We start from the raw sequence: 25,335 nt of genomic DNA, 5'->3' as shown, positions 1-25,335 counted from the left end.
AGATCGATTCGTATATTATGTCTTCGCAGTGACGACCTTCGATCACATGTTTGTTATTATGTTATTGAAGAACGAAAATGATATGGAAGATGTGGAATATAATCGTTTTTGTGTTTCAACACTTTTCTTGACTTTAAACACGAAATTTATAAACTTATTTTTACTATCGACACATCATCAGTCACTATTTTGTTGATTCGTTCGTCTCAAAGTCATTTTTGAGTCAACACGACACTTGACTGGCGCCATCTTAAATTTAACCACGTGGAAACAGAATGGAAAAGTGCAGAAAAATTTTATTTGATTACATGTTCGTTAATTTTTGTGTTTTATTTATTTGGAGGTTATGGTTTATGGGGATATTTTATTTAAATGACCGTGTCGGCTTTATCTAATTGTTGGGCAAAATGTAATTTTCAATAAGTCATGACACAACGACGAGGCCAGCAGCGCCATATCGTGCACAATTTTGCCTTCGAGAAACGATCATAATATACGCGAAGAAGAGAAAGGAGGAGGGAAAAAAGAGGGAGCTTTGGAGCAGCCGGTTTTCCGTGAGCGCGATACTAACGAAAGAGGGAGGGCGGGATGGAGAGCGAGAGGGAGCGAGGGAGTCGCGCAGAGTGAGAGCGGGGCGATATATGTGGCTCTTCCTCCAGTGCTCTCCCTACTCTTTAATCTCCCCGTCGCTCTGCGGCTCTGGAAGGAGAAGGAGCGCCACGGATAGGTGGCTCGCGGCGGGCTTTCAGTTGTCTCAGAACCACCGCGTGTGACACGTTGGTGTTGAGTGCTGTTATCGAAAAAAAACTACGAATACAAATCGATCATAAAAGAACAGTATCTTTTCGTCTAATCCTATCGAAATCTTTGAAATATCAAAAACCATCGAAACACGTCATACTTATTTTTTTTGAATCGTACGTAATTTAAACGTTTTGAGAAATATAATTGTGGATAACTGAAGAGAGCTTCGGAGTTCCGGGTTTCTCCGGTATCCTCGTGCGTCTCTGTCGATCAGCTTGCTCTCTTTTGCCCCTGGCTTGTGTCTTTTTCTCGCTGCAGTCCAAAACTATATACTTAAATTTTTGTTGGTGCGTGCGAACACATTGAGAACGCGCGCGCGCGCGAATGTTGAAAAGTGTATTTCCTTCACCGCCTAAAAAAATATACATTTTTCATTAGTGCGTGACGTGAAAAAGTTGAGAGTGTGCCTTATGAATGAGGAATTCCTGGGATTTCGGAAACGAGAACTATCGAAAGAGGACAAACGATAAACACACTTTCAAGGAAATCTCCACCGAGTTTTAATAGCAGCAGTGTACGCTTTATCGCTTCGTGCGTGTGTGCAATAAAGAGAAAAGTATCAAAAGCTCCAGAGGAGAGTAATAAAAACGAATCGAGCAGAGTTGTGTGTGCACACACATAATAACAACAATATCGTCGTTGGTCAGCGAGTTTTTGGAGAACTCAAGAGTTCTCGTGGCGCTTTGACATTGGCTTTCCGAATAACACACAAATTATACTCTCCTCGGTTGGATAAGAGTATACAAGATTTTTTTTTCACTCGCCTGTTTTCATTCCTTATAAACAAGTAACGAAGAATAAAAAAAACCCGATAATCGTTAGATGTAGTCATCACGAAAACATCGAACTCTTACAAAAAGCTTCCTCCCTATTATTTCGAGTTCGGTGCTTCAAAAATGTCGTGAGCCTTGCGCGTGCTACTGTGGAAATGAAAGTCTCGAAAGGAGGTGAGTAAGAATTATGTTTTTCCGTTGTTTTTATTCGAGCCCCTATTTCGTTGTCCCTCGTACATCGGACTATCCTAATCACGGTACAATAAATCACGAGGAAAGCGGGCACGGACGTAACGTGACATTTGCGTTTTTTTTCGTTCGGGTTATTAGTTTGTGTAAATCCTCGACTTCAATTGATCATAACGCCCCATACAAATCGTGTATACTTATATATTAAACGAGCTCAAGAGTATACCGGTTCTTTTATTCAACATTGCGCTCAGCTGTCGGTTTCAGTGACGGAGAAGGACGTCAAATACGTTTGTGTGCGTGAGCGTGTATTTTCTCTCTCTCTTTCGTGACACCCTGGCGTAGTGGAAATACAAAGCACGCCGGGTTCTCGATGCGATCCGTTCGTTCAAAGTGCAATCGACTGTTTTTTCAATTGCTTGCATACAGACTCGAGCTCTTTTTTTTCTTTCATTTTTTTTCTTTCCTTCGTTCTCTTCTCGCATTTATTACGGCAGAGGCGCGCATTGGTAGTGCGCGCATTACCAGCAGTGCAATCATGCGTGCGAGCCTCGTGGTCGGAAACTCCCGGATTATGGCCGCCCGAAAATGCACTTTTGCCCAAAACAAACGCTCGTATCGCTCGCTAGTGTCAACCAGCATTGAGGAATTTAATCCGGACATTGAAATATCGTCACTTATAGCAAAACCATTCAACCCGTCGACGAATAATGAAGACACGAGTGTAAACAAAGCAATATATTATCACGCGAAATTGTGTAAACAAACCCGAGTCGATTCGAGACGACCAAAATCACGCTTAGAAAATATGTTTTTGTCCTCGGAGGACGCGTTTCCGTGCTCAGAAATTCTGCAATAATATTCTCCCTGTCATTTAGAATTTAGAAGCAACGCATCGATTGCTCTCGTTTGAACCTTTCAAAACTCGAATTCATTTTTCGAATTTTTGGCGTTCCATTTTTTCTCAAACTTGTCCAATTCTTCATTCCCAATGATTTTTATCGTCGATCAGTTATTTTTGTAACAAAAAAAAAGTGAGTTGCCTGAAATTGAATTTTTCGTTTTTCAGCAGGGACACCGAAATGAGGCTCGAAGTATCGGACTGAGGTGAACCTCCCGAGGCTCCACATTTGTTGGAGAGTCGTAAAGAGTGTCTGTCCGGATACGTCAAGAAAATGGGTGAGATACTGGGATCGGCGAGTTTTCTACACCTCGGCGACATCGTCAGTTTGTACGCCGAGGGGAACGTCTCCGGGTTTCTTTCCACGTTGGGGTGAGTATTTTATACGTAGATCGTCGAGTAATGAGAGAGTGACTCGGCGCGCCGCGTGCGCACCCGATCGAGCGAAAATTTAACGCTTCGACGAGTGCTCATCTCCTCGTTAAAAAAAGCAAGAAAAACGAGAGCACGACATAATGATAATGCGAGGAAAAAATACTTTATGTTCTCCTTTGTAACAGAGAAAAACTGAGGCTTTTCTTACAAACGCAGTTTCGCAAATGCGACTGCTATCGTGTTACCTTCGGCCACGCAACTCGAGAAATCTCCCAAGAAAAAACATTCTCTCCTTGATGCCATTTTTTTGGCTCGTCGCTTATTAAGGATCGAGTTTCCGAAAAACAATTACGTTTTCTTTCCCTCCAATTTTTCCCACTCCTCGAACAACTTTCCCACCGGAAACGGGCAGCGGGGATCGGGTGTCGTGGCGAGGAAACGCGACATCGGTCTCGCGACAAGGACTCGAGCTGCTCCTGCAATTCTGACAGCTCAAATTTCGTTTCCCGACGCGGTGTCTCCGGTGTCCAATAATTTCAGGCTGATTTTAATATCTCCAAAATTAGTTTTGGATCCAACGTGTCGAGAAAATCATTCCCGAAAATCTCACTAATCTCTCGTCTCCCCATCCACGGACGCGCGTTCCATCAGAGCCTTCAGCTTTCTATTCTCACGTCAGACCGCTTCGAAATCCCGTGAAACTAAGTTCCCTTCTTTTTCCTGCCATTCCGCGATCGAGCCTTTCGCAGTAAATTAAAAAACTTCAAAAAGTAAAAAAGGCACGCCAAGTATTAAAAGGTCGTGACGAGCGTAGTTTTTTAAATGATTTTCTACATTTGCATTGACAATTAAAAAATTTGAAAAAACTTTCAACCATGAAAAAATATGAGATCCGTTGTAACATATACAGTGAATGAATTACCTTTCCTGTAGGAATTGAGAATTTTGGAAATAAAAAAAAAACGAGATCATTTTCTAACGTAGCCGCAAGTACGGTGAATGAATTAAGGTTCCTGTGGAATTCATTCGTGTACACTTTGAGCCCTGATCACTCACTTGTTCAGGAAAATTTTCCAGCAAGCGTCACAGAGCAACAAAGGTTTCTAGAATGATTCTGCACTTATTAAGAGATTATCATCTGCTTTTGTGCTAGCTCGGGTTGTAAAATTGAAACATTTTACACAATGTGCATGTGACGGAAAGTTGGTTCCACCAAAACCTCGATTTCAGAAGTCTTTTCCGGAAGCTTATTTCGTTTGCTCAGTTCTCAATCTAAAGATAACTAAAAATCTAATGATTCGGCAAGTTGCACTAGCGTTTCCGGGTTTCTGAGCATTGTCCGAGGAATTCAACGTCGAATGTCATTGTATCAAGATCAAGAGCCTCGATTCGTTAACAATTTCTTTCTACTCCTCTCAATTCCAATAGTGTCGGTTCAAATCGTGTTTTTTAAAATATTTCAGATCCTAAAAATTTGTCTTTTCCGCTTCGTGGAATTGTCCCAGCAGGGAGCATCCAATCGATGTTTTTTCCCGATCCGTTTCGTCCGGGAAAAGCGGCTCGTCTCGTTTCGCGTTGGACATACGCGATTGTTGGCGGGTATTGAGCGGGATCGATTTCATTGCGATTAACTAATGTCAATCGAGATTCTTGGACGGATGGTGAGCGATGACGAGGAGGAAAATTTTGCCGGGCGCGCTTTTTATAGAGAGCGGAATAGGCGCGCTTCGTCTTCTTCTTCTTGCTCCTCCCGCTCGCTTCGCTCGGGCCGTTTGGCGAGCGCCGGGATCCCCGCGCCGATCAAAACTTCGCACCTTCGACTATCGGAATATCGAGGCCGCGTATATATATTTAAATTTGCATGGACGAAGCGAGCTCGCGTGTGTGTCGCCGTGCGCGACGACGATCGCTCGCCGAGCGCGTGTTTCACCGCGGAGGGAGGCTCTCTCTCTCTCTCTCTCTCTCCTTTCCAGAAGGGACACGGACGTTCTTCATGAACGCTCTGCCGTCCATACGTGCCACCGTCCATCCATATCATCCACATGAATCCGGGCGCGTCTAACCGTTTGAGAAATACAGAGGGTTGCACGATAAAAGCCTCCCCGCCTTCCCTCCACGGTTTATGCGTCCCGTCCATTCCCTTTTTTCCATTATTTTCTTTACTTTTTTCTCTCTCTTTAGTATGCACTTGACATCGCCCCGTAACAAACTTTGCCATGAGATAATCCTCGATACCGAGCACCTCTCGAGATACGATACGAGAATAGAAACCTCCGTTCGTGTCCTAACTGAGCGGATAAAAAAGAGAGAGAAAAAAGGATAAAACTGCAGCTGGACTTGTCGATGGACGCTATTCATTTATGCTTCCAATAAATTTGACCTGGCTACTTTTATTTTTACTCCTAATCATTGTTCATTAACATTCTTTACTTTGATTAATGTTTCTCGATGTGTGCTCGTTCGCGGACTGGCTTTCGATCCGAGCCATTCGATTCGTCGAGCTTTTATTTTCCGGGACTCGAGAGACTCATTTTTTCCGTTGATATGCGCTCTATAAATCTTGCTGTTTAATCGTTCAACTGAATTTTCAGCGAGGAAGGAAACTGTGGGGGCCGGCGCGCAGGTGTCTCCGTTTGAACCGAGTTCTCACCGATCGTGACCACAGAAATTGAGAAAAATCGCTGTCGACGTGCGCTCGGTCGATTGACCGGCTTTCCGAGATTTCGCTCGATCGAATTTTCTATCGGGACGAAAACACTCGCGGATTTATTCGCTGCGAGTGCGACGAGTCGATATTTAGACACCAGAGGAATGTTTTTTTGACGAAATATGTTACGGGGCTCGGGGACTTTGGGGATTTGAGCTTATCGCGTGAACTTGACCGGTTCCGATAGCCGCTGGCTCGGTCGACGCGTCCTGGTTTCTTCGCTGCATTATAACTTACGATCTTTGACAGCTGCTCCGAGCTCACTCGACCGAACGAGTTTTTACTCTCAGCTTAACTATTTTCAATTTTACTTTGCTTGCTCTTTTTTCGGACTGTAACGAGCCAGCTCGCAAATACTTCGAAAGTCACGAGACGAGGATTTTGGAGCTTCGCTTTCGTCGTGCTCGCTCGATCTCGCTCCTCGCTCCCATCCCTCGCCCATGCAGGCAGGATACATTAATCTCCGCTCAAGTCCTCGTCGAACGGTTGCCAGCAACCGGGCCCTTCGAATGGGAGAGAGATTTTGTCTTTGTGTTTGATTGTTCCGATAGGAACGAATGAAAAATTGCATTCTGATGAGGCTTAACGATAAAAGGCTTATCTGCTTGCAGTTTGGTGGACGATCGATGCGTCGTTTGTCCCGAAGCCGGGGACTTGAACAATCCACCGAAAAAATTTCGAGGTGAGTTTCCGAGCTGTTTTGCTCTTCGGACTCGCCCATTCGGCCTCGTATTTATTGACGACTTACAAAAATCGAGATTCCTCGTCACTCTTTTTCTATCGCTTCAGATTGCCTCTTCAAAATATGCCCCATGAACCGGTATTCGGCTCAGAAACAGTTCTGGAAAGCCGCTAAACAGAGCGCGAGCTCATCCACCGATGCTGTTCTGCTGAAAAGACTTCACGTGAGTTCAGAAAATGATAAACTCGATTTTTCGAACCCTCGAACCCTGCTCTCTCGTACTGAAGCTCTAAATTTTTCTACCTTTTGTTGCAGCATGCCGCAGAGATCGAGAAAAAGCAAAATGAATCGGAAAATAAGAAGCTGCTGGGGAGCGTCGTTTCCTACGGAAACGTCGTTCAGGTAAACGAACTTTTTGCTAGCCGATTGGAACGGTTTACACATCTCAAGAACCAGGATTCGATCCAGTGGCAATGGAAAATCGCCCTTCGAGCATACCAATTTTCATAATATTTCGACGAGGCCAAAAAATGCCTCGCAACGTTTCGTAAATGTTCAAAGTCCATTGAAGATCCGATCAGATTTTTTCGATTCGAAATAATCTCGAATAAACGGACTCGTTAAAATTGTTGAACGATCGAATAAAAAGTTTGCATTATTCCGCAACGAGTAAACGAATATTTTGTATTTTCATTTAGTTACTTCATCTCAAATCAAACAAATACCTGACGGTGAACAAAAGACTTCCGGCGTTATTGGAGAAGAACGCGATGAGGGTTTATCTCGACGCGAACGGTAACGAGGGTTCCTGGTTGTACATAATGCCGTTTTACAAATTGCGAAGCGACGGCGACAGCGTGGTTGTTGGTGACAAGGTCATAATGGAGCCGGTGAATGCCGGAAGGCAGGGATTGCACGTCGCAGCGAATTACGAGTTGAGCGATAATCCAGGATGCAAGGAGGTCAACGTAGTGAATTCTTCTACTTCCTGGAAAGTCACACTTTTCATGGAACACCGGGAGAACCAAGAGGAGATTCTCAAGGGTGGCGATGTCGTCAGACTCTTTCACGCTGAGCAGGAAAAGTTTTTGACCATGGACGAGTACAAAAAGAAGCATCACGTGTTTCTCAGAACGACTGGAAGGACGAGCGCTACCGCTGCCACCAGCAGCAAAGCCCTCTGGGAGGTCGAAGTCGTTCAACACGACCCTTGCCGCGGGGGCGCCGGCCACTGGAACTCTCTGTTTCGATTCAAACATCTCGCTACTGGACAATACTTGGCTGCTGAAATCGACACCGATGAACCACGAGAAACCACCAAAGGCAAACGAGGTACAAACAATTTTTGACCTCTCGAGCCTTTCGTCCATGTAGTACATTTATCTTTGTGCAGGCATCATTCAAATTGTGCAGGCAAAAATCTCAAAAAATTTTATAAAACACTTCAGAGTATGTCAAGTTTGTGCGAAAATAGTTATTTCGATTTTTTTAAAACCAAAACGTTTTTCCAATTACCGTGAAACGAAAAATCGGAAATTTGCCTTCAAATGGAGCCATTCAAAGAATAAACAAGTTGCAAAAAAATCATTGAATTGGAAAGCCTTATAAACGAAAGGGTATAAAGTTTCACAGAATTGTTCACGCTTCTTAATTCGTTGATAGATTCATTAAAAATAATTTCATAAATGCTCTGTGATACATTACAATTGTTTTGTTCAGAAATACCGGGACCTGTTTACCGGCTCGTATCCGTGCCGCACAGCAACGAAATAAGCTCATTGTTCGAACTCGATCCGACCACTTTGACTCGAGGTGATTCTCTTGTGCCTCAGTCCTCCTTTGTTCGACTTCATCACATTTGTACCAACACTTGGGTGCACTCAACCAGCGTCCCTATAGATAAGGACGATGAAAAGCCTGTTATGTCGAAGGTTCGTCAGATAAATTTCCGAATAATGAATAATTAAGATTAGAATTTGTTATTGACCGACTGCAATTTTGATTTACTTTACATAAATTTACTAATTAATATTCTGTTATTCCGAAAATTTTTAAATTTACCATTTTTCGTCTATTTTCATTAGAACGAAAAATCGTGATGAACTTTTTTGAAATTTTAAAAATACTTTTTCAAATTTTATTCCCAACGGTGTGGAGATTGATTTGAATTTCCGGGCCCTAGGTCGGATGTGCAATAAACAAGGAGGACAAGGAAGCATTTGCCCTGAGATCCGTTTCTCCCGTTGAAGTTCGTGACCTCGATTTCGCCAACGACGCTTGCAAAGTTCTCGCTGGAATGAGTGGAAAACTTGAGACAGGAACTATTTCGCACAACGAGAGACGCGCTGTTACGAGTCTTCTTCAGGATATCGTTTATTTCATAGGTTGCTTGGAAAACGAGCAAAACAAATCCGAAGCTCTCGAACTCATAGTCGTTAATGCCAATAGGGACAGACAAAAATTACTCAGGGAACAATACATTCTTGGACAATTATTTAAAATACTTCAGGCACCGTTTTTGGAGTCAGCCGAAGGCGAGGGACCTTTCCTTCGGATCGAAGAGCTCAGTGATCCCAGACACGCTCCTTATAAATATATGTTTCGACTCTGTTACCGTATACTCAGGCTTTCCCAGCAAGATTATCGAAAAAATCAGGTAAATTCGCTCCAATCATTGAATGGAATTATCATTTCACTCGGACACGAATCTTTTGATTACCTGTAGATACAATTTCGTTATAATTTTAAAATTATTTTGGTAACGAGCTAGTATTTGGAATTTGTGTGAAATTTATTTGTTCATTCAATAATGAGAATAACAATTAGATTGGTGCTCCATATTTTTCAATATTTTTAAACTCATTTTCCTAACATATCATAACTCGAAATTTACGCCGAATGTATTTGCATATTTTGAACAACCGATGAATACTAGCGCTGACATTTGAACGAATTATAAATTGCTTATGTATCGTGTTAATTGGGTTGTGCATATTTTATCTGAAGAATTCTTGGTAACGATTATTTATTTATTTTTCAGGAATACATAGCAAAACACTTTGCCTTTATGCAGAAGCAAATTGGTTACGATATTCTCGCCGAGGACACGATAACGGCGCTTTTACATAACAACCGTAAATTACTCGAGAAGCACATTACCGCTGCTGAGATTGAGACATTTGTTGGTCTCGTTAGAAAAAATATGCACAATTGGGAGTCTCGTTTCTTGGATTATCTTTCGGATCTGTGCATATCGAACAAAAAAGCTATCGCCGTTACTCAAGAATTGATCTGCAAAAGTGTTCTGAGCGATAAAAACAAAGATATATTGATAGACACGAGGTAACTTTTGATGAAAAGAAATCCAAACCTCACGACTTCGTTTTGCTTCAAAGTTCCTTCTCTCAAAAATCTTTTCATAAATCTTTTCCTCCCCTAATAGAATAATGAAAACTCGTGTAGAAGTGGAGGAGGAAGACATTGACGGCAGGCCTGAAAACGAAGAGCCTCACATAACAATAATCGAAGAGCTCGAAGTTTGGCTGCTTTGGAATGATGCAACGGTTCGTTTCTCTATTAAATCTGTTACTTCTACTCACCGGACAGACAATATAATGACAATTTTGAACTCATTTCTAAAATTTCATTATTTCCTATAGAGATCGATGTCCCTTGGCGAATTATCGAGAGGTGCTAAAATGGGAAATGTCGAAGATGCTGCGATCCTCGATTACTATAGGCATCAGCTCAATTTGTTCAGCAACATGTGCTTGAATCGTCAGTATTTGGCGTTGAATAATCTTTCGCCACATTTGGACATCGAACTTATTCTCAAGTGAGTTTTAGTTCCAGTAATTCTACTGTTGCTCAATAAACGAGTTTTTCCCCATATTTTTTTACACAACTTGAGATCAGTCAAATAAAAATAAATAATTGATCGTCGTACAGAGCGTGAACGGCGTATAGAGTTCATTTTTAGATATCCAAGAAGGTTAACGAATATTTTGTTTTCAGATGTATGGAAGATGAGACGGTTCCTTACGATTTAAGGGCTTCGTTCTGTAGACTCATGTTGCATTTGCACGTTGATCGTGATCCTCAAGAGCCTGTGACTCCAGTGAAATATGCGCGGCTTTGGTCCGAAATCCCATCCAAAATGAGCATCAATGAGTGAGTGCTTAGTTTTTCCTTAAAAAGTTTTGATTTTAAGTTTCCATGGACCAAATAAAACGTGTTTTTCTGGAAACAGTTACGACACGAATAAAATGCCTGACGAGAGTAAGGAAGCCGTTCGCGCGAGATTCAATTCTACGATTGTGTTCGTCGAGGATTATTTATGCAATGTTGTTGCAAAAATGTGGACGTTTGCTGATCAGGAACAGAACAAACTCACATTCGAGGTTCGTGCTCCTTTTCCCTGTCAAATAGTAGCAAAAAGCGTTTTTTTGTTTTTACAAAAAGTATGATTTTTTGTTTTTTTATTTTGGAGGAGATTGTCCAATCGTCCATTGAATAGTTTATGGATAACGGTTGCCTCATTTTTGTTTACCTGCAGGTTGTGAAGCTCGCTCGCGACCTCATATACTTCGGGTTCTACAGTTTCAGCGATCTTTTAAGATTAACAAAAACACTGCTAAACATATTGGATTGCGTGTCCGAAAGCGATTGCACCGATGGAAAGATACCAACAGGTGAAATTGATTGTAAGTCCGACTAATACGGTATTGCGGTATACACGGCAAGTTTCTTTTTTCGATAACACTATCAAAAAAATTTGAATGACGCTTGAGTTACGGTTCAGTGAAACAATCCACGATGGAATGGAAAGTTTCTGGACATTTGTAGTTTGGTTACTAATGCTAGCTTATTTTGAAAATGCTTAAATCAGCTGAGATGATGGATTCGGAGGAACAAGGTACGTTCTATTTCTTTCTTAAGGTAGCTGCTTGCGTTTTAGAAAACAGTGAATTATCGTTGATCACACTGGTAAAAACGAGAATATTTCTGTGCGAAATTAATGAAAATGTCAGTCAAATTACGAAGAAGTTTGTCTAACGAAGGGAAAAGTACAATTTCCAGACCAGTGTTATCGAAGGAAAATTCTTCGTACGTTTTACAACCTGTAAATATATTTTACACATTTTGGCAAAAAGCCAATAATTCTTAAGGTCTCTCTTCTCAGGGAGTGGAAGCGTTGCTCACATCCGTTTTTTGTTTTCATTGACGATTCAATCACAGCCGAAGGCGGTGTTTTACGTTGCATCGGTGACATGGGCGCCGTCATGACGAGCCTGACACTCGGGACAGCGGGTCAAGTGATCGCCGGAAGTACCTCATCCCCAAGACCAAAGCCCTCAACGAAAAAGGAATATCCTCTAGTCATGGACACGAAACTTAAGATTATCGAGATATTACAATTCATTCTCGATGTACGATTGGACTATCGAATCTCTTGTTTGCTGAGCATTTTCAAGCAGGAATTCGATGAGAATGAAAAAAGCTCGGGCGACGTCAACCTCGGACACAAAGGTATCGACCTGGAATCGATCGGTACACAAGCCGAAGGGATTTTTGGTAGCAGCGACGAGTGTGTCGCTCTCGATCTTGATGGTCAGGGAGGTCGAACTTTTCTCAGAGTTTTATTGCATCTTGCTATGCACGATTATCCGCCTCTCGTTTCGGGAGCTTTGCACCTCCTGTTCCGACACTTCAGTCAACGACAGGAAGTGTTGCAAGCATTCAAACAGGTACGGAATTTACACGCTGTTTTGCACCGTCATTTTGCTCATACTCACGTTATCGGTTTCATTTTTGAATTCAAGGTACAACTGCTCGTTTCGGACAGCGATGTCGAATCATACAAGCAAATAAAATCAGACCTCGACGTCCTTCGGCAATCGGTTGAAAAGTCTGAACTCTGGGTGTACAAATCAAAGTTAACGGAAGAGCACGGTGGTAAAAAGAAAAAAAGCAACAAGGAGGACGAGGACGAAGGAACGACCCCGCGCAAAGCACCGCCTCAACTTTCTTCCTTGGAAAAACAGGGTTCTGCGATAGATCTCGACGTTGGTCCGCCTCTTCACGCGGATCAGGCCGAAGAATACAAAAAAATTCAGCAAATCTTGATAAGAATGAACAAACTGTGCATTCAAGTTTTGCCCGGTGGTCAAACGAAGCCTCGCAAGCACGAGCAGAGATTGCTCAGAAACGTCGGTGTTCACACCATTGTCCTGGATTTGCTTCAAGTTCCTTTCGACGCCAAAGAGGATGTTAGAATGAACGAACTCATGCGTCTGGCTCATGACTTTTTGCAAAATTTTTGCCTCGGAAATCAACAAAATCAAGTTTTGTTGCACAAACAACTGGATCTCTTTCTCAATCCTGGAATCAGGGAAGCCCAGACAGTTTGTGCCATTTTTCAGGACAATTCGACACTGTGCAACGAAGTCAATGCCAAAGTCATTCAACACTTTGTACATTGCATCGAAACGCATGGTAAACACGTCCAATACCTGAAATTTCTACAAACTATCGTCAAAGCGGAAAATCAATTTATTCGGAAGTGTCAAGAAATGGTGATGCAAGAGGTACTTATTTTCAATATTCGATACTCGACTGGCACCCCCAATCAAAACGTAGTCAATTTTTTCACCCCATTTTTTATTATACAGATGGTTCAGGCAGGCGAAGATGTTCTTGTTTTTTATAACGATAGAGCTTCTTTCAACCATTTCGTGGAAATGATGAGGTCTGAGAGACATCGTATGGATGAGAGTAGTCCGCTGAGGTACGCTTACGACTGGAAACTTCTTACTTTGAAAAAGCTGATCAATTATGTACTTTTTGTGATTCTACTCCACTGAAACGATTATAGTGAGATGAAATTTGAAAACAGATTGAACGAATTGTTTTAGATATCACGTTGAATTGGTGAAGCTACTCGCTTGCTGTACAATGGGAAAGAATGTAAATACCGAAATAAAATGTCACAGCTTGCTGCCGTTGGATGACATCACAGCGATGGTTTGTCATCCGGATTGTCTTCCAGAGGTAAGTCAGAATCCTTATGCTTATAATTTTCTGATATTCTTAGATGCGTTCGAGTACAATCGATCGATGCATTCTTTCTTGTTTCTAGGTGAAAGAGGCTTATATAAATTTCCTCAATCACTGTTACATCGACACCGAAGTTGAGATGAAAGAGATTTATACGTCGAATCACATGTGGTCGCTGTTTGAAAAATCTTTCATCGTTGATATGGGTCTCATTGCGACTTCTACTCACGATCGAAAACACGCTGATATTTCGCTCGAAAATTACGTCACTAATTGCCTGATGAACATCATAACGACTTTCTTTAGTAGCCCCTTTTCCGACCAAAGCACAACAGTACAGGTATTGCCAAAACATATTTATCATATTTTATTAAATTCAATATATTTTCGGTTATTCATCATTTTGCATTTACTTCACGTAATAATGCATTTTACAACGATCACTAATGCATTTATCGTTGCTTATTTAACAAACATTGTATTAACAATCAATGAGAAAATATGACCATTTTGATTGCCGGAATTATAATTCCTTCGTGGTGAACGTCGTTGGAATGCGATGATTTTTTCTTTTAATTCCCATGAATTAACTAATTTTGGCCATATTTTTACAAATTCGAGTATGAACGAATAAAAAAATGGAATCATTATTGATTGAGCCCGCAAAAAATGATTGAACAACGAAAATTCAACAATCCAGCAACGTCAACCCCTCGATTGCATATGGTATAATTTTAGGATTATTTCAATTTGACTAAAAACGTTTCGGGTGTTGAAACGGTGGTTCCAATTTATTTTTATTAATCAAATAATGCTTGGGCTCAATGGGTCGCATGTAGAATGAATCAATTGAAATTCACGAGAACAGTTTCAAGTTATTGAAGAAAAAGAGATTCGTCGATAATCCTAATAGCTGTGTTCCATTTAGTAAAAAAATGTTCCATTTCAATTATGTTTTGCTTGTCGAAAGAAGTTCATCGAAATGGAGGTAAATTTATAGATCAGCTCGATTAAAATATTATAGATATGGCACTTGTTATAGAAAATTCTAATGTGTTTAAACATTCGATAAACCTGCTGTGTACATAATTATCACACATGTGTAAATAAACATACATAAATTAATGTACATAGTATATATATTAAAAGAATATTCATTTAAAGACAATGAAGTAATAACGATGAACGCAGATATAAACATAGGAATGATAGAGTATTTCATAGTTTGTAAAAAGCTGTTTACCCGAGAGCTGAAAAATAAACATTCCTCGTGAATTTTTATTTTTATTTTTTTTTCTTTCGTCGTTCCGACAATACGTCTCTACGTCGTTGACACGATTTCGTTATCATATTTTATATAAACGCTTTGCATGAGAACACCGTTCAGTTATGGTGTACATCAAGCACACGTTGAAAAAATCATCGATCCGTTTTTATTGATCGGTCTATTTAAATTTAGAAATGTACCAGGCTGGCTTTCCTCTTATCAACTTTCGAGTAGAAGTCAACTTTCGATTCAACTCGTATCACTCTGTGATGGGACTTGTATAATAGAAATGGAGAATCTTTGACGAAATTCCTTGCAGCAAGAATCTTTTCTGGACAATTAAAAATTGATTTTTAACTGATAATTATTTTGACCTGCTTTGAGCCGTCTAAAAACGTCCGTTCGGAGCTCGTCTAAAAACGAATGAATAGTTGACGAATCAATTGTAAGAATCTAAAATTCGATTATTTCGTTAACTTGTTTTTCATTAGATGAATTAGATCGCTTTCCATCGCCCTTACAGCGATTATTCAGATACAATGCTTTCGTTGTACTTTTTTTTTTTTATTAGACGGAGTAGATCGCGTTATATAAATATATATATTTTTTTTTATTGAATTGCGAATTACGGTACGTGTGCTTGGTAATTGCTGATTCGATCAGCGGCATGTTCTGTGTTTTTGGCATGAAATCATCGGTACTCGAATTGAACGACTCCGGTCTGCGACTGGATTTCGCCTGGCGCAAAATATGGGTCACCCTTGCGCTCCTCCTCTATAACTGTCTCCCGTGCTCTGTCTCTCTCACTCTGTATGGTGCTGGGTTGTGATTTACTGATAGAAACATCTTCATGAGGCCAGATTGTTCTGGAGTCTTAAGGATTGCAACAGGAACAGCGAGACTGATCTTTCGGGCTATGTAAGTCAAGCATTTCCGTGTGGAGCAGTCTCGAAACGACAAGATTTCTAATCTCTCATTTTTCATCCTTTTTTCTAAACTATACAGAGCCCACTTTCGAACTTGCCAAGTTGTTTTTAAACCTGTTGAAAGTTTTTTCGAGGGTTTTCATTAGGAATTTTTATTAATAAAAATTGAAGGGAAAATGTCGATGAGAGAGTAAAGTTTTTGCTCAGCGTGGATTCACCCAATCATTTTCGATCGAATCTTGTAAATATCATTAATATTCAAAATTCCTTTGTAAAGAATAACTTACCCGATACGCGATGCAAACTAAATTCAATGAAAACCAGTTGTGTGTTGTGAGTGTTTCCTTTTAAATGTCCTTTTCTGATCCATCAGCCGTAAATTAAGAAATATTTGTAAAATTTTTCATTTGCCAGACGAGACAACCGATATTCGTGCAATTGCTACACGCTGCGTTCAAAGTGTCCGAGTGCGCTTGGCTCAATGCGGGGCAACGCTTCAGCGTTGAAAATTGTATTAGAACACTGTCCGATGTCGGTGAGTTGGAACGACGAAGAGTTATCAAAAAACAAAAACGAAAAAAAATCGGTCTTCCGTTGATTCCCAGCCAGCAAACATTTTCAATGCTTCGAGAAAACCGCCGGAAGTTTGAAAAAAGTCAATCGTGACGGAAGTGCCTTGAACAGTTATTGATACTTATAGGTTTGAAAAAAATGAAAAATTATTCGATAGAAACTTCAAAATGGTTGATTTTTATTTCAGATTTAGTATTGAAGTATTGAAAATGATTAGTGATATTCCCTTCTGGTTGCACCTTGTGCCTGGAATACGTTCTTACATGTGTTCTAGCTAGTAACACGAACTTCTTTTTATGTTTGATCGAGTATAGCCAAAGGCCGAGGAATTGCGATCCCGACCGATTTGGAGAGTCAAGTCGCGACGATGTTCAACAAAGCTGCAATGCTCAGTCGACAAACCAGCAAGTGGCTTCAGGCGGCGAAACAACCGAAAGTTGAACGCAGCCAAAGTCAGGTAATGTTATGGAAATAATTATTGAAAGAAGAAGAAATAAAATGGGTCCTGTAAAAAACTGCTCAGTTCTACAAAAACAACTGACGAAAATTGGAGACGAATTTTTTATTCTTAAAAATGCAATTTCAGCTGAGGCCAATACACGTAATTAAATTTGAAAATGAGTCTGAGGTTTTTTCCGTGTTCTATCATTTGACAAAAAATCTGTAAACTGTCAAATTTTTTCCATTCGCCAACTCAATTTTCATTGCTAATCCATGATTGTTTCTTGTCCACAGTTGATGCGTCTGGATCGGAGTATAATAGAGGGTTTGCAGGACATAGTTTCGTTGCTGGAGGAACAATTAAAGCCTTTGGTACAGTCGGAATTATCTCTGCTCGTTGACATATTATACCGACCCGAATTGCTGTTTCCAGCAGCGACCGAATCACGGAAAAGATGTGAGAACGGTGGCTTTATTCGAAGGTGAAACGACGCAGCATCGAATTTTTCACTCCGTTATTATTTCAGTTTTTTTTACAATGCCGGAATTTTCTCATAATATTAAATAATCATTTCCACAGGTTGATAAAACACACGGAAAGACTTCTCGAAGAAAAGGAGGAAAAATTGTGCGTAAAAGTGCTGCGAACTCTCCGAGAAATGATGGCTATCGATCCAGAATACGGTGAAAAGGTTGGTCCATCCAAATTTTCGTCGTTTTTTTGCATGGGGTTTGATACGAAAAGAAACAAAAACAAATAATCATGCGATATCATGCAAAATCATCCAATATACGAGAATTCACAGATTCGTTGTTTTTTTACGAAGCGCTCTTACTCTCTTACAATCGCACATTAGCTACGTTGCCTCGTTAGATATCTTCTTCTTTAGCTTGTTGGGTACGACGAGTGTTGTTGCTGTGTATCTCGTTCAAACCGTGGAGATAAACACGGGCAAACAATATTAATTCATAACGAATACGAGATTTAATAGAAAAACTAAAAAGCAAAAGAAATAATCACAGGGTGGATGCAGTTTTGTGATTACTTTGAGCTTCCAGACTGTATCGTCGATACACCGTTTTAGAAACCCCATAAAGGACTTTATTTACTTGATCGTAATTGAATTTGTCGCCCTTGAAGAAGTTTCCGAGGATCTCTCAATAGTAAGAAATGCTAAAAACGATAAATTCATTTTTTTCGGACTCGATCTTGACTCCTCCGACTTTTGACTCAAGTTTTAATCGATTTTTTGAACTTTGGCAATGATTCTAATACGCACTGATTAGAATCACGTGAAACTTCGAGCCATATCGCTATTCTCGAACCTGATGAAGCTTAAGGTAGTGAACTAAAAATCTACCCTGAGTCTCGTTGAGCCAAGAGTTGTTCCAAGTATCGGGGGTGGTGTGTTTTGGGTGAGTAAACCTCGTAGAATAGAACTGTAGGTAAGGGGTGTTTTCATGCTGCGAAGAAGATTGAGGACATTTTGGAGCAGGCGTCAGAAAAGGAGAAGGAGAACGAATCGCGTTCGGGGACAGAAGTTACTGAACAAATTGATGTCCCGCAAATGACCCAGCAACAGAGGGTAATCATAGAAACGTTGAATTGTAGGCAAGCCCGTTCGTATATCAGAAAAAGTGTAATTACACAAACCTTCACGGTTGTAAGATTTTTCAGTACCGATAGAAAACAAAATCACATTTATCAAAACATAGTAGGAAGTACACACATACACGAGTCATGCTTTCGAGGCTACTCTGTGAACGCCACCTCATTAATTGTGTCTTGTGTCGTGATGAATGTTTTTTTTTTTTCACTATTTTGCATGCAATTGTTAACACTCTGATCCTAGACTGTAAGTATACGGCGGATTTGCATGAGTTCGTTTTTATCTTATTTATCGAATTTTTAATTTTCTACGACGAGTATTTTTCATGGGAGGAGAAATTCCCGTGATGAGTGCACACTTTGTGGACGATTGAAATTTTGTAAATTACGAAAGATTTAAATCTTTCGGGGAGGCTAATTTTTTTTTTCTTTTTACGTTTAATTTATTTTCAACGGCTAGATTGCCAATTCGATGGGATACTCTGATGAGTTTTCTCGCCCCCTGTAGGCGAAAGATGTACCAATACGTAGTTCGACCCAATGCACACACTTCATAATTCGCGTTTGCGTTGTAGTGACATAGCGGTCTCAGTACTCCTTTTTCCATTCCTCACGGACATAGAATTCTCCAAAATATTGCAACCATGTGAAATGACCTGTCAATATCGAGAAAGTAATAGTTTTTACTGTCGAAATGATTTTTTTTTTCGGATTCTATTTCCTTGGACCTTGTAAATATAAAGTTTTTCGTTCCATGAATTTTTAACGATCTTTCGAAGCACATGACTTTCGAAATTTTTGCTTAGAATTTTAGAAAACACGATATTCCTAACTGTCCAATTATTTGTATAAACGCGGTGCACGACTCGAGTTCACGCCTTGAAAATTCCCACAAAAGATGCAGATTCGAGGGTGTGCTTTCCTCGACCACTTTTTTAAAGCAGATATCTGTTCACATCGATAATTCTTTTTCTACACTCTGTACAATTTTGTAAATGAAACTCGTGCAGATGAATTTATTGTCATAAATGTTCCTTCGTATATTTATATCCTCGTGTATTATATGAAACTAGTTGAGTATTGGTACGTCGATGCTTCCTCTTTAAATTCCAAATTTCATTTTTCCCATTTACATTTTTTCTCAGGGCGACGCGCTACGGAACAATTTGTTGATTCGATACTTCGGCAGATCATTCATTCAGAAGCCGGATAACGTGGAGATTGGAGCAACCTGCACCACTGCTGTTACTCACGGGCCTGGAGGTAAAAAAATCACATTCCACGTAGATTTTCATGGTAATTGAAATGTGAAATGAAAAATTTGACTGATTTATAAATACTGTTATCGGTACAGCGAAAATCTTGAGTCGGGCCGGACGAACTCTCCACGAAGTACAAAGTCATCTTGATCGAGAGGGAGCATCCGACCTCGTGGTTGAACTCGTCATCAAAAGTACACATTCACCCTCCATATTCGTCGAAGTTGTCGAACTCGGTATAGCTTTGCTGGAAGGTGGAAATCCCATTATTCAAAAGAGTGTTTTCACCAAACTCATGGCCGGAGAGCTCAGCCAATCGTTCTTCAAAGTCTTCTACGATAAGATGAAAGATTCTCAGCAAGAAATTAAGTCCACCGTAACGGTCAATACTTCTGATATTGCGGCTAAAGCTAACGAGGACAAGGAGCAGAGCAAAGAATTGGAAAAGATTTCGAAAAAACGAATGTCTGGTGAGTTTTACCATTGCACTATCAAGAGAGACTCGGCAGAGTCTCGGGACAAGTGGATTGACAGCTCCGATGTAGGCTTGTCGAGTTTATACTTTCTCCGGATAAAACTATATCCGCGGTGATGGGGGTTAATACACCGTCATAAAATTTCTCCAAGTTCAACGATTTACCTAGTCATCTTACGAATGTTTGTGTTTCATCATTTCCGGAAATAATGATTACACCACTTCCGTTTCTTTTATTGATAATTGCAGCTGGGAAACCGAATGGTATTGTAATAACCGAAGAATTGAGGGAAGAGTTGAACCAAGCAGCGGCCTCAACCGCTCAAGCTTACGGTAACGTACGGAATCTCGCTTCTGGTGATGACGTGACGAATAATCCGGCTCTCGGGTATGCCCTGGAGGATATGCTTGCAGAAAAACTTGAAAGGCATCGTAGTGGAGCCGGCAGCGAAAGGGAGGAGGGTCAGCTTGGCACCAAGGTTCTCGTGATGCAACCGATTCTTCGTTTTCTTCAATTGTTGTGCGAAAATCATAATCGTGATTTGCAGGTGAGTGCCACAAGTAATTGTCGGATTCATTTTTTGATAAGATTCGATAATAATCGAGAATTTTGTGCGTTTACTACGATAATTTATTTACAATGATAAAACAATTGAGAATTTCCGTACAGAATTTCCTTCGCAACCAAAACAACAAAACGAATTTCAACCTCGTTTCGGAGACTCTGATGTTTTTGGATTGCATTTGTGGTTCGACGACCGGCGGACTCGGATTGCTTGGACTTTACATAAACGAGCAAAATGTTGCGCTAATTAATCAAACCCTCGAGACCCTCACGGAGTATTGTCAAGGGCCTTGTCACGATAATCAAAATTGTATTGCAACCCACGAGTCGAACGGTCTCGATATTATAACCGCTTTAATTCTCAACGACATTAATCCTTTGGGCAAAACCCGAATGGATTTGGTCCTCGAATTGAAGAATAATGCCAGCAAATTACTACTCGCGATAATGGAGAGCCGAGGAGACAGCGAGAACGCTGAGAGAATAATGTACAATATGAATCCGAAACAATTGGTCGACGTTGCCTGTCGAGCTTTTCATCAAGAATCTCTGGACGACGAGGGCGACGCTGACGATGCCTCTACGGACGGCGACGACGGTGTTTCTCCCAAAGAAGTCGGCCACAATATTTATATTCTGTGCCATCAATTGGCACAACATCACAAAGAATTGGCAGTTATGCTTAAACCTTCCGAACTCAATAACGCTGATCCAAAAACGAACAAAGCTTTGAAGTACTATGCGACTCACACGGCACAAATTGAAGTGAGTTTTTATTCATAAAACTTTTTTTCTCGTTACAAGCTTTCAGTCGAGAAAAAGTTACGTTTGAATGAAAATTCATTGAATCTTTGATTATGCGAATGATTTAAACGAAATTCCATTCATTTATTTTTCACAGATCGTGAGACACGACAGAACTTTGGAGCAAATAGTTTTTCCGATACCAGAAATCTGTGAATTGATAACGCTCGATACGAAATTGCGGGTTTTGAATACTGCCGAGCGCGACGATCAGGGCTCGAAGGTGTCAGACTTTTTCGAAAGAACCGAGGACATGTTCAACGAGATGAAGTGGCAAAAAAAATTGAGAGGTCAACCGATGCTCTTCTGGATGAGCAGTTACATGTCTCTGTGGAGTAATATTCTCTTCAATTGTGCAGTCCTCATAAACCTCATTGTAGCATTCTTTTATCCCTTCATCGATTCCGTGCCTAGTGAGTAAAACGAGGAAGCAGAAAGTTAGAAAAAAAGCAACTCAAACTTGATTTTTTTGTTTTTGTCATGATACGCATAATTTTTTGTTTTCAGAACTCATTCCACACCTTTCGGGTCTCATATGGACCGTCATGCTTTCCTCAGCTGTCATAGTTATTACTTTGCCTCGTGAATCTGGTATTCGAACCCTCGTCGCTTCGACCATTCTGAGATTGATTTTTTCAATCGGACCCGAACCTACGCTTTGGTTACTCGGTTTCTTGACTGTCATCCTCAAAGTTGTACACATGATAAGTATCATCGGGAATCAGGGCACCTTGACGAAAAGTGCGGAACAAATTGTTATGAATGTTGAACTGTGGTATCACATGGCGTACCTCATCTTTTGCATCCTCGGTATCTGCATGCATCCATTCTTCTATTCCGTTTTGGTGAGTACTTTCTGAATAACAAATAAAAACCTTCCGAACTTTATTTTAATCGTTCGTTTTTTCTTTCAAGCTCTTCGACGTTGTTTATCGGGAGGAAACGTTGCTCAATGTGATAAGATCAGTAACGAGGAACGGACGATCCATCATCCTCACAGCAGTACTCGCGCTTATTCTCGTTTACATGTTTTCCATTATTGGCTATATGTTCTTCAAAGATGACTTCTTGGTCAGTGTCGATGAGGAAATTATTCGTGAGTATTTGTTTGAACCTTTTTTCATGCGTGTAAAAACGTTTTGCTATGTGTGCGCAGTTAGCATCTCAAGTCTCAGCATCTCACACTCTGAGTGAAGTTCTCTTGGCATTCGAAATAGTTCTACAGTTCTTGATACCTTTTATCAATAGTTCTGTCGAATTAAGTACCGAAAACCACATTTTTCACAATGCTATCGACCGGAAATTAGCATCCCAATACAGTGAATGCGAAAAATTGGGCTGAAAATCGATAGCCCGTGAATAGTTCTAAAGTGCTTGCTCGTTTATATTGTCAGATGCTCTGAATTAAGAATTTCAACCTCCTGAGGTAAGAAATATGATTGATTTTTTAAAATTATAGCCGCAATAACCGACCAAGTACCCAAATCCTGCGATGCCAAAGACACGGAAAATTGCCAAGCAACCGAGACGCTTTCGCGATACACTCGGAAAGGTAAAGACGTCGCAGACCCGAGACAGAAAACCGATGACGTTTGAACTTGAATTTTTTTAATTGCAGAAAATGAGAAAACTGCTGACGACGATGAGCTGGTTAGCGTCGGTGGAGAGCTTAAGGAAAGAGCCTGTGATTCTCTAATTATGTGTATCGTTACTACGATGAATCAGGGTTTGAGAAACGGCGGTGGTATCGGGGATATACTGAGAGCACCATCCAGCACCGTGAGTATCGATACAATTTTTTTGAAGGGACATTCACACCTCAAACCTTTAAAAAATCAGCGGTTGAAAATATTTTTTTGTTGGATCATTATTGGATGAAGGAATTTATGAAATTTTTCTTCCCTCAGGAACCACTGTTCGTGGCCAGGGTCGTATACGATTTGCTGTTCTTCTTCATCGTCATTATTATCGTTTTGAATTTGATCTTTGGTGTCATAATCGATACGTTTGCCGACCTGAGATCCGAGAAACAGCAAAAGGAGCTGATCCTCAAAAACACATGCTTCATCTGCGGTAAGTATCAACATGATTTTCTTTTCAATTTTTTAAACTATTTTCTGATACACTTACGCTATATAGTTTCTAATATACGTTCCTTGGAAACAAGGGGTTATAAAATATTATTATAACAATTTTTTTCTGTCGTAATTGTCCATCAGGCTTGAACAGATCGGCATTCGACAACAAAACGGTGTCGTTCGAGGAGCACGTTAAGCACGAGCACAACATGTGGCACTTTCTCTACTTTATCGTGTTGGTTAAAGTTAAAGATCCGACGGAGTTCACGGGTCCGGAGTCTTATGTTTATGCCATGGTCAAGGTAAAAGTTCAACGAAGTTTCGAGTTACGAAGAGATCACGTGAGAATAAAAATTCCTTAGAAACTGGTGTCTAATTTCTATGTGCCTTCAAACAGGATCGTAATCTCGATTGGTTCCCGCGATTGAGAGCCAAGTCTCTCGCTGCGGATGAAGGTGAGGGCGAACAGGTCGAGCTCCGAAGTTTGCAATCGCAATTGGAATCGACTCAACAGCTAGTCAAATGTCTCTCGCAACAACTTACCGAATTACGAGACCAGATGACCGAGCAGAGGAAACAGAAACAACGACTCGGTCTGCTCAATTCTGCATCGGCGTTCCTTCAGAATCCAGCACCGTAAAGTCGTTTATCGTTTCAATTTTAACACACAAACATAATATATATCTCAGGTATATCCAAATGTTCACCGTTATAGATCTCAATTTGTTACCGATGTGTGTTAAACGTAGAGAAAAAAAAACAAAAGCAGCACACACGAGCAGAAGGGCGAGCAGAGTTCGAGGCGCATGATAGTCGAAGTGACAAATCGATGGTCCGAATAAGATAGTCACTTTTTGTATAGAGCCTCAAAACCGAGTCAACTACATTGAGACACGAGTTTGACAACTGCAATAACAGGTCGAATGAAAGAAAAAGAAAGAAAGAGAGTGAACGATCGAATGCCACAAATAATCATTGTCTGTAGCTCTCTTGATACTTAAGAATGTTAACTGTAACGCGAAATATCATTCGGATATGCGCATTTTCGATGATGGCACGAGAAAAAAAAAACTGTTGTTTTTCTAACGGACAATCATCGTTAAATATCAAAATGAAAGAAAAAACTTAGGGAACAATTTAGAGAAAGAAAAATGTGTCGAACAGAGTAGAACGAAGTAGAGGGTTTGACCGTTTGCGTATTTTATCGACGTCTTTATCTAGTAATTGTTGAAAATTGTATGTGCGGCACATGCATAAGGTCGGTAGAGAAATAGATCTTTTATTTTTTGTCTCTTTTATATTCTCTTCATCGTCGAGATTTTCGAAACCTTTTAAATTTTATATCTCGTTTTTCACTTGCGATAAAAACAGTCCTTGTTCATGTTTTTTTTATTTCTCAAATACGCAAGGTTAACATCTTGTGCACCTGTCGGGCTGTTTATGAGATTCTTTTTCTACTAGATTTTGGATTCCCGTTTTCGTGGATTTGATGAAGTAATGTGAATTCGTCGAAAATAATACAAATTGAATGTTGCGAAAAAGAACAATGAAATCAGTCACTTCTTCGTTGATCGAAAGATTTTCTCGTATGTTACGAATGTTCAATTATGTAAATAGAATATAAAGTTGATCATATCACGTTCGAACTATAGACTTGTATCATTGTGTACGATATTATCATCATTATTATTGTTATTATCAATAATAATATTAATATTATTTGTTATAACTGATATAAAAAATACGATTTTTTGTTTAAATTTCTTTCACATTCAATTCTATGTGCCAATAGCGTGTAATAAAGCTCACAGCTTCTTCAATGTTGAAAAACCGAGATGGATTCCAAATGTT

At 40.2% G+C, this 25,335-nt stretch overlaps 1 protein-coding gene across 14 annotated transcripts; it reads left to right on the top strand.

Moving 5' to 3' along the window:
• Positions 1 to 745: 745 nt before the first annotated feature.
• Positions 746 to 25,318, top strand: Itpr (Inositol 1,4,5,-trisphosphate receptor). Of its 14 annotated transcripts, none has more exons than XM_043425081.1 (39): positions 746 to 1,751; positions 2,836 to 3,039; positions 6,361 to 6,431; positions 6,539 to 6,654; positions 6,747 to 6,833; positions 7,130 to 7,763; positions 8,151 to 8,362; positions 8,614 to 9,087; positions 9,472 to 9,773; positions 9,874 to 9,994; positions 10,091 to 10,266; positions 10,446 to 10,601; positions 10,681 to 10,831; positions 10,987 to 11,122; positions 11,320 to 11,346; positions 11,670 to 12,178; positions 12,254 to 13,018; positions 13,103 to 13,218; positions 13,346 to 13,481; positions 13,570 to 13,827; positions 14,458 to 14,475; positions 15,595 to 15,672; positions 16,095 to 16,215; positions 16,568 to 16,710; positions 16,989 to 17,176; positions 17,275 to 17,386; positions 18,167 to 18,280; positions 19,449 to 19,566; positions 19,658 to 20,032; positions 20,287 to 20,585; positions 20,708 to 21,367; positions 21,504 to 21,819; positions 21,914 to 22,251; positions 22,322 to 22,502; positions 22,866 to 22,958; positions 23,025 to 23,185; positions 23,314 to 23,479; positions 23,626 to 23,786; positions 23,882 to 25,318. In XM_043425081.1, exons 2-39 carry the CDS (start codon positions 2,942 to 2,944, stop codon positions 24,122 to 24,124), a joined length of 8,430 nt encoding a protein of 2,809 aa, XP_043281016.1. In that variant the 5' UTR covers positions 746 to 1,751; positions 2,836 to 2,941; the 3' UTR covers positions 24,125 to 25,318. The 14 variants fall into 14 exon arrangements, with proteins under 14 accessions (XP_043281016.1, XP_043281014.1, XP_043281015.1 ...); XM_043425079.1 differs by having other exon boundaries at positions 10,987 to 11,134; positions 14,461 to 14,475; XM_043425080.1 differs by having other exon boundaries at positions 10,987 to 11,134; positions 18,170 to 18,280.
• Positions 25,319 to 25,335: the final 17 nt, after the last annotated feature.

Source organism: Venturia canescens, chromosome 7 (assembly GCF_019457755.1).
Source record: "Venturia canescens isolate UGA chromosome 7, ASM1945775v1, whole genome shotgun sequence".
Taxonomy (NCBI): Eukaryota; Metazoa; Arthropoda; class Insecta; order Hymenoptera; family Ichneumonidae; genus Venturia; species Venturia canescens.
The sequence above is the reverse complement of the archived record's forward strand: the minus strand, read 5'-3'. Positions and strand labels throughout refer to the sequence as shown.

Bases quoted from the DNA above. Each gene is read 5' to 3' on its own strand.
- Itpr (XM_043425078.1), top strand. From the start codon at position 2,942: ATGGGTGAGATACTGGGATCGGCGAGTTTTCTACACCTCGGCGACATC. The intron at 12,179-12,253 runs GTACGGAATTTA...TTTGAATTCAAG, and splicing joins TGTTGCAAGCATTCAAACAG to GTACAACTGCTCGTTTCGGA. The intron at 22,503-22,865 runs GTGAGTATTTGT...TTAAAATTATAG, and splicing joins TGTCGATGAGGAAATTATTC to CCGCAATAACCGACCAAGTA.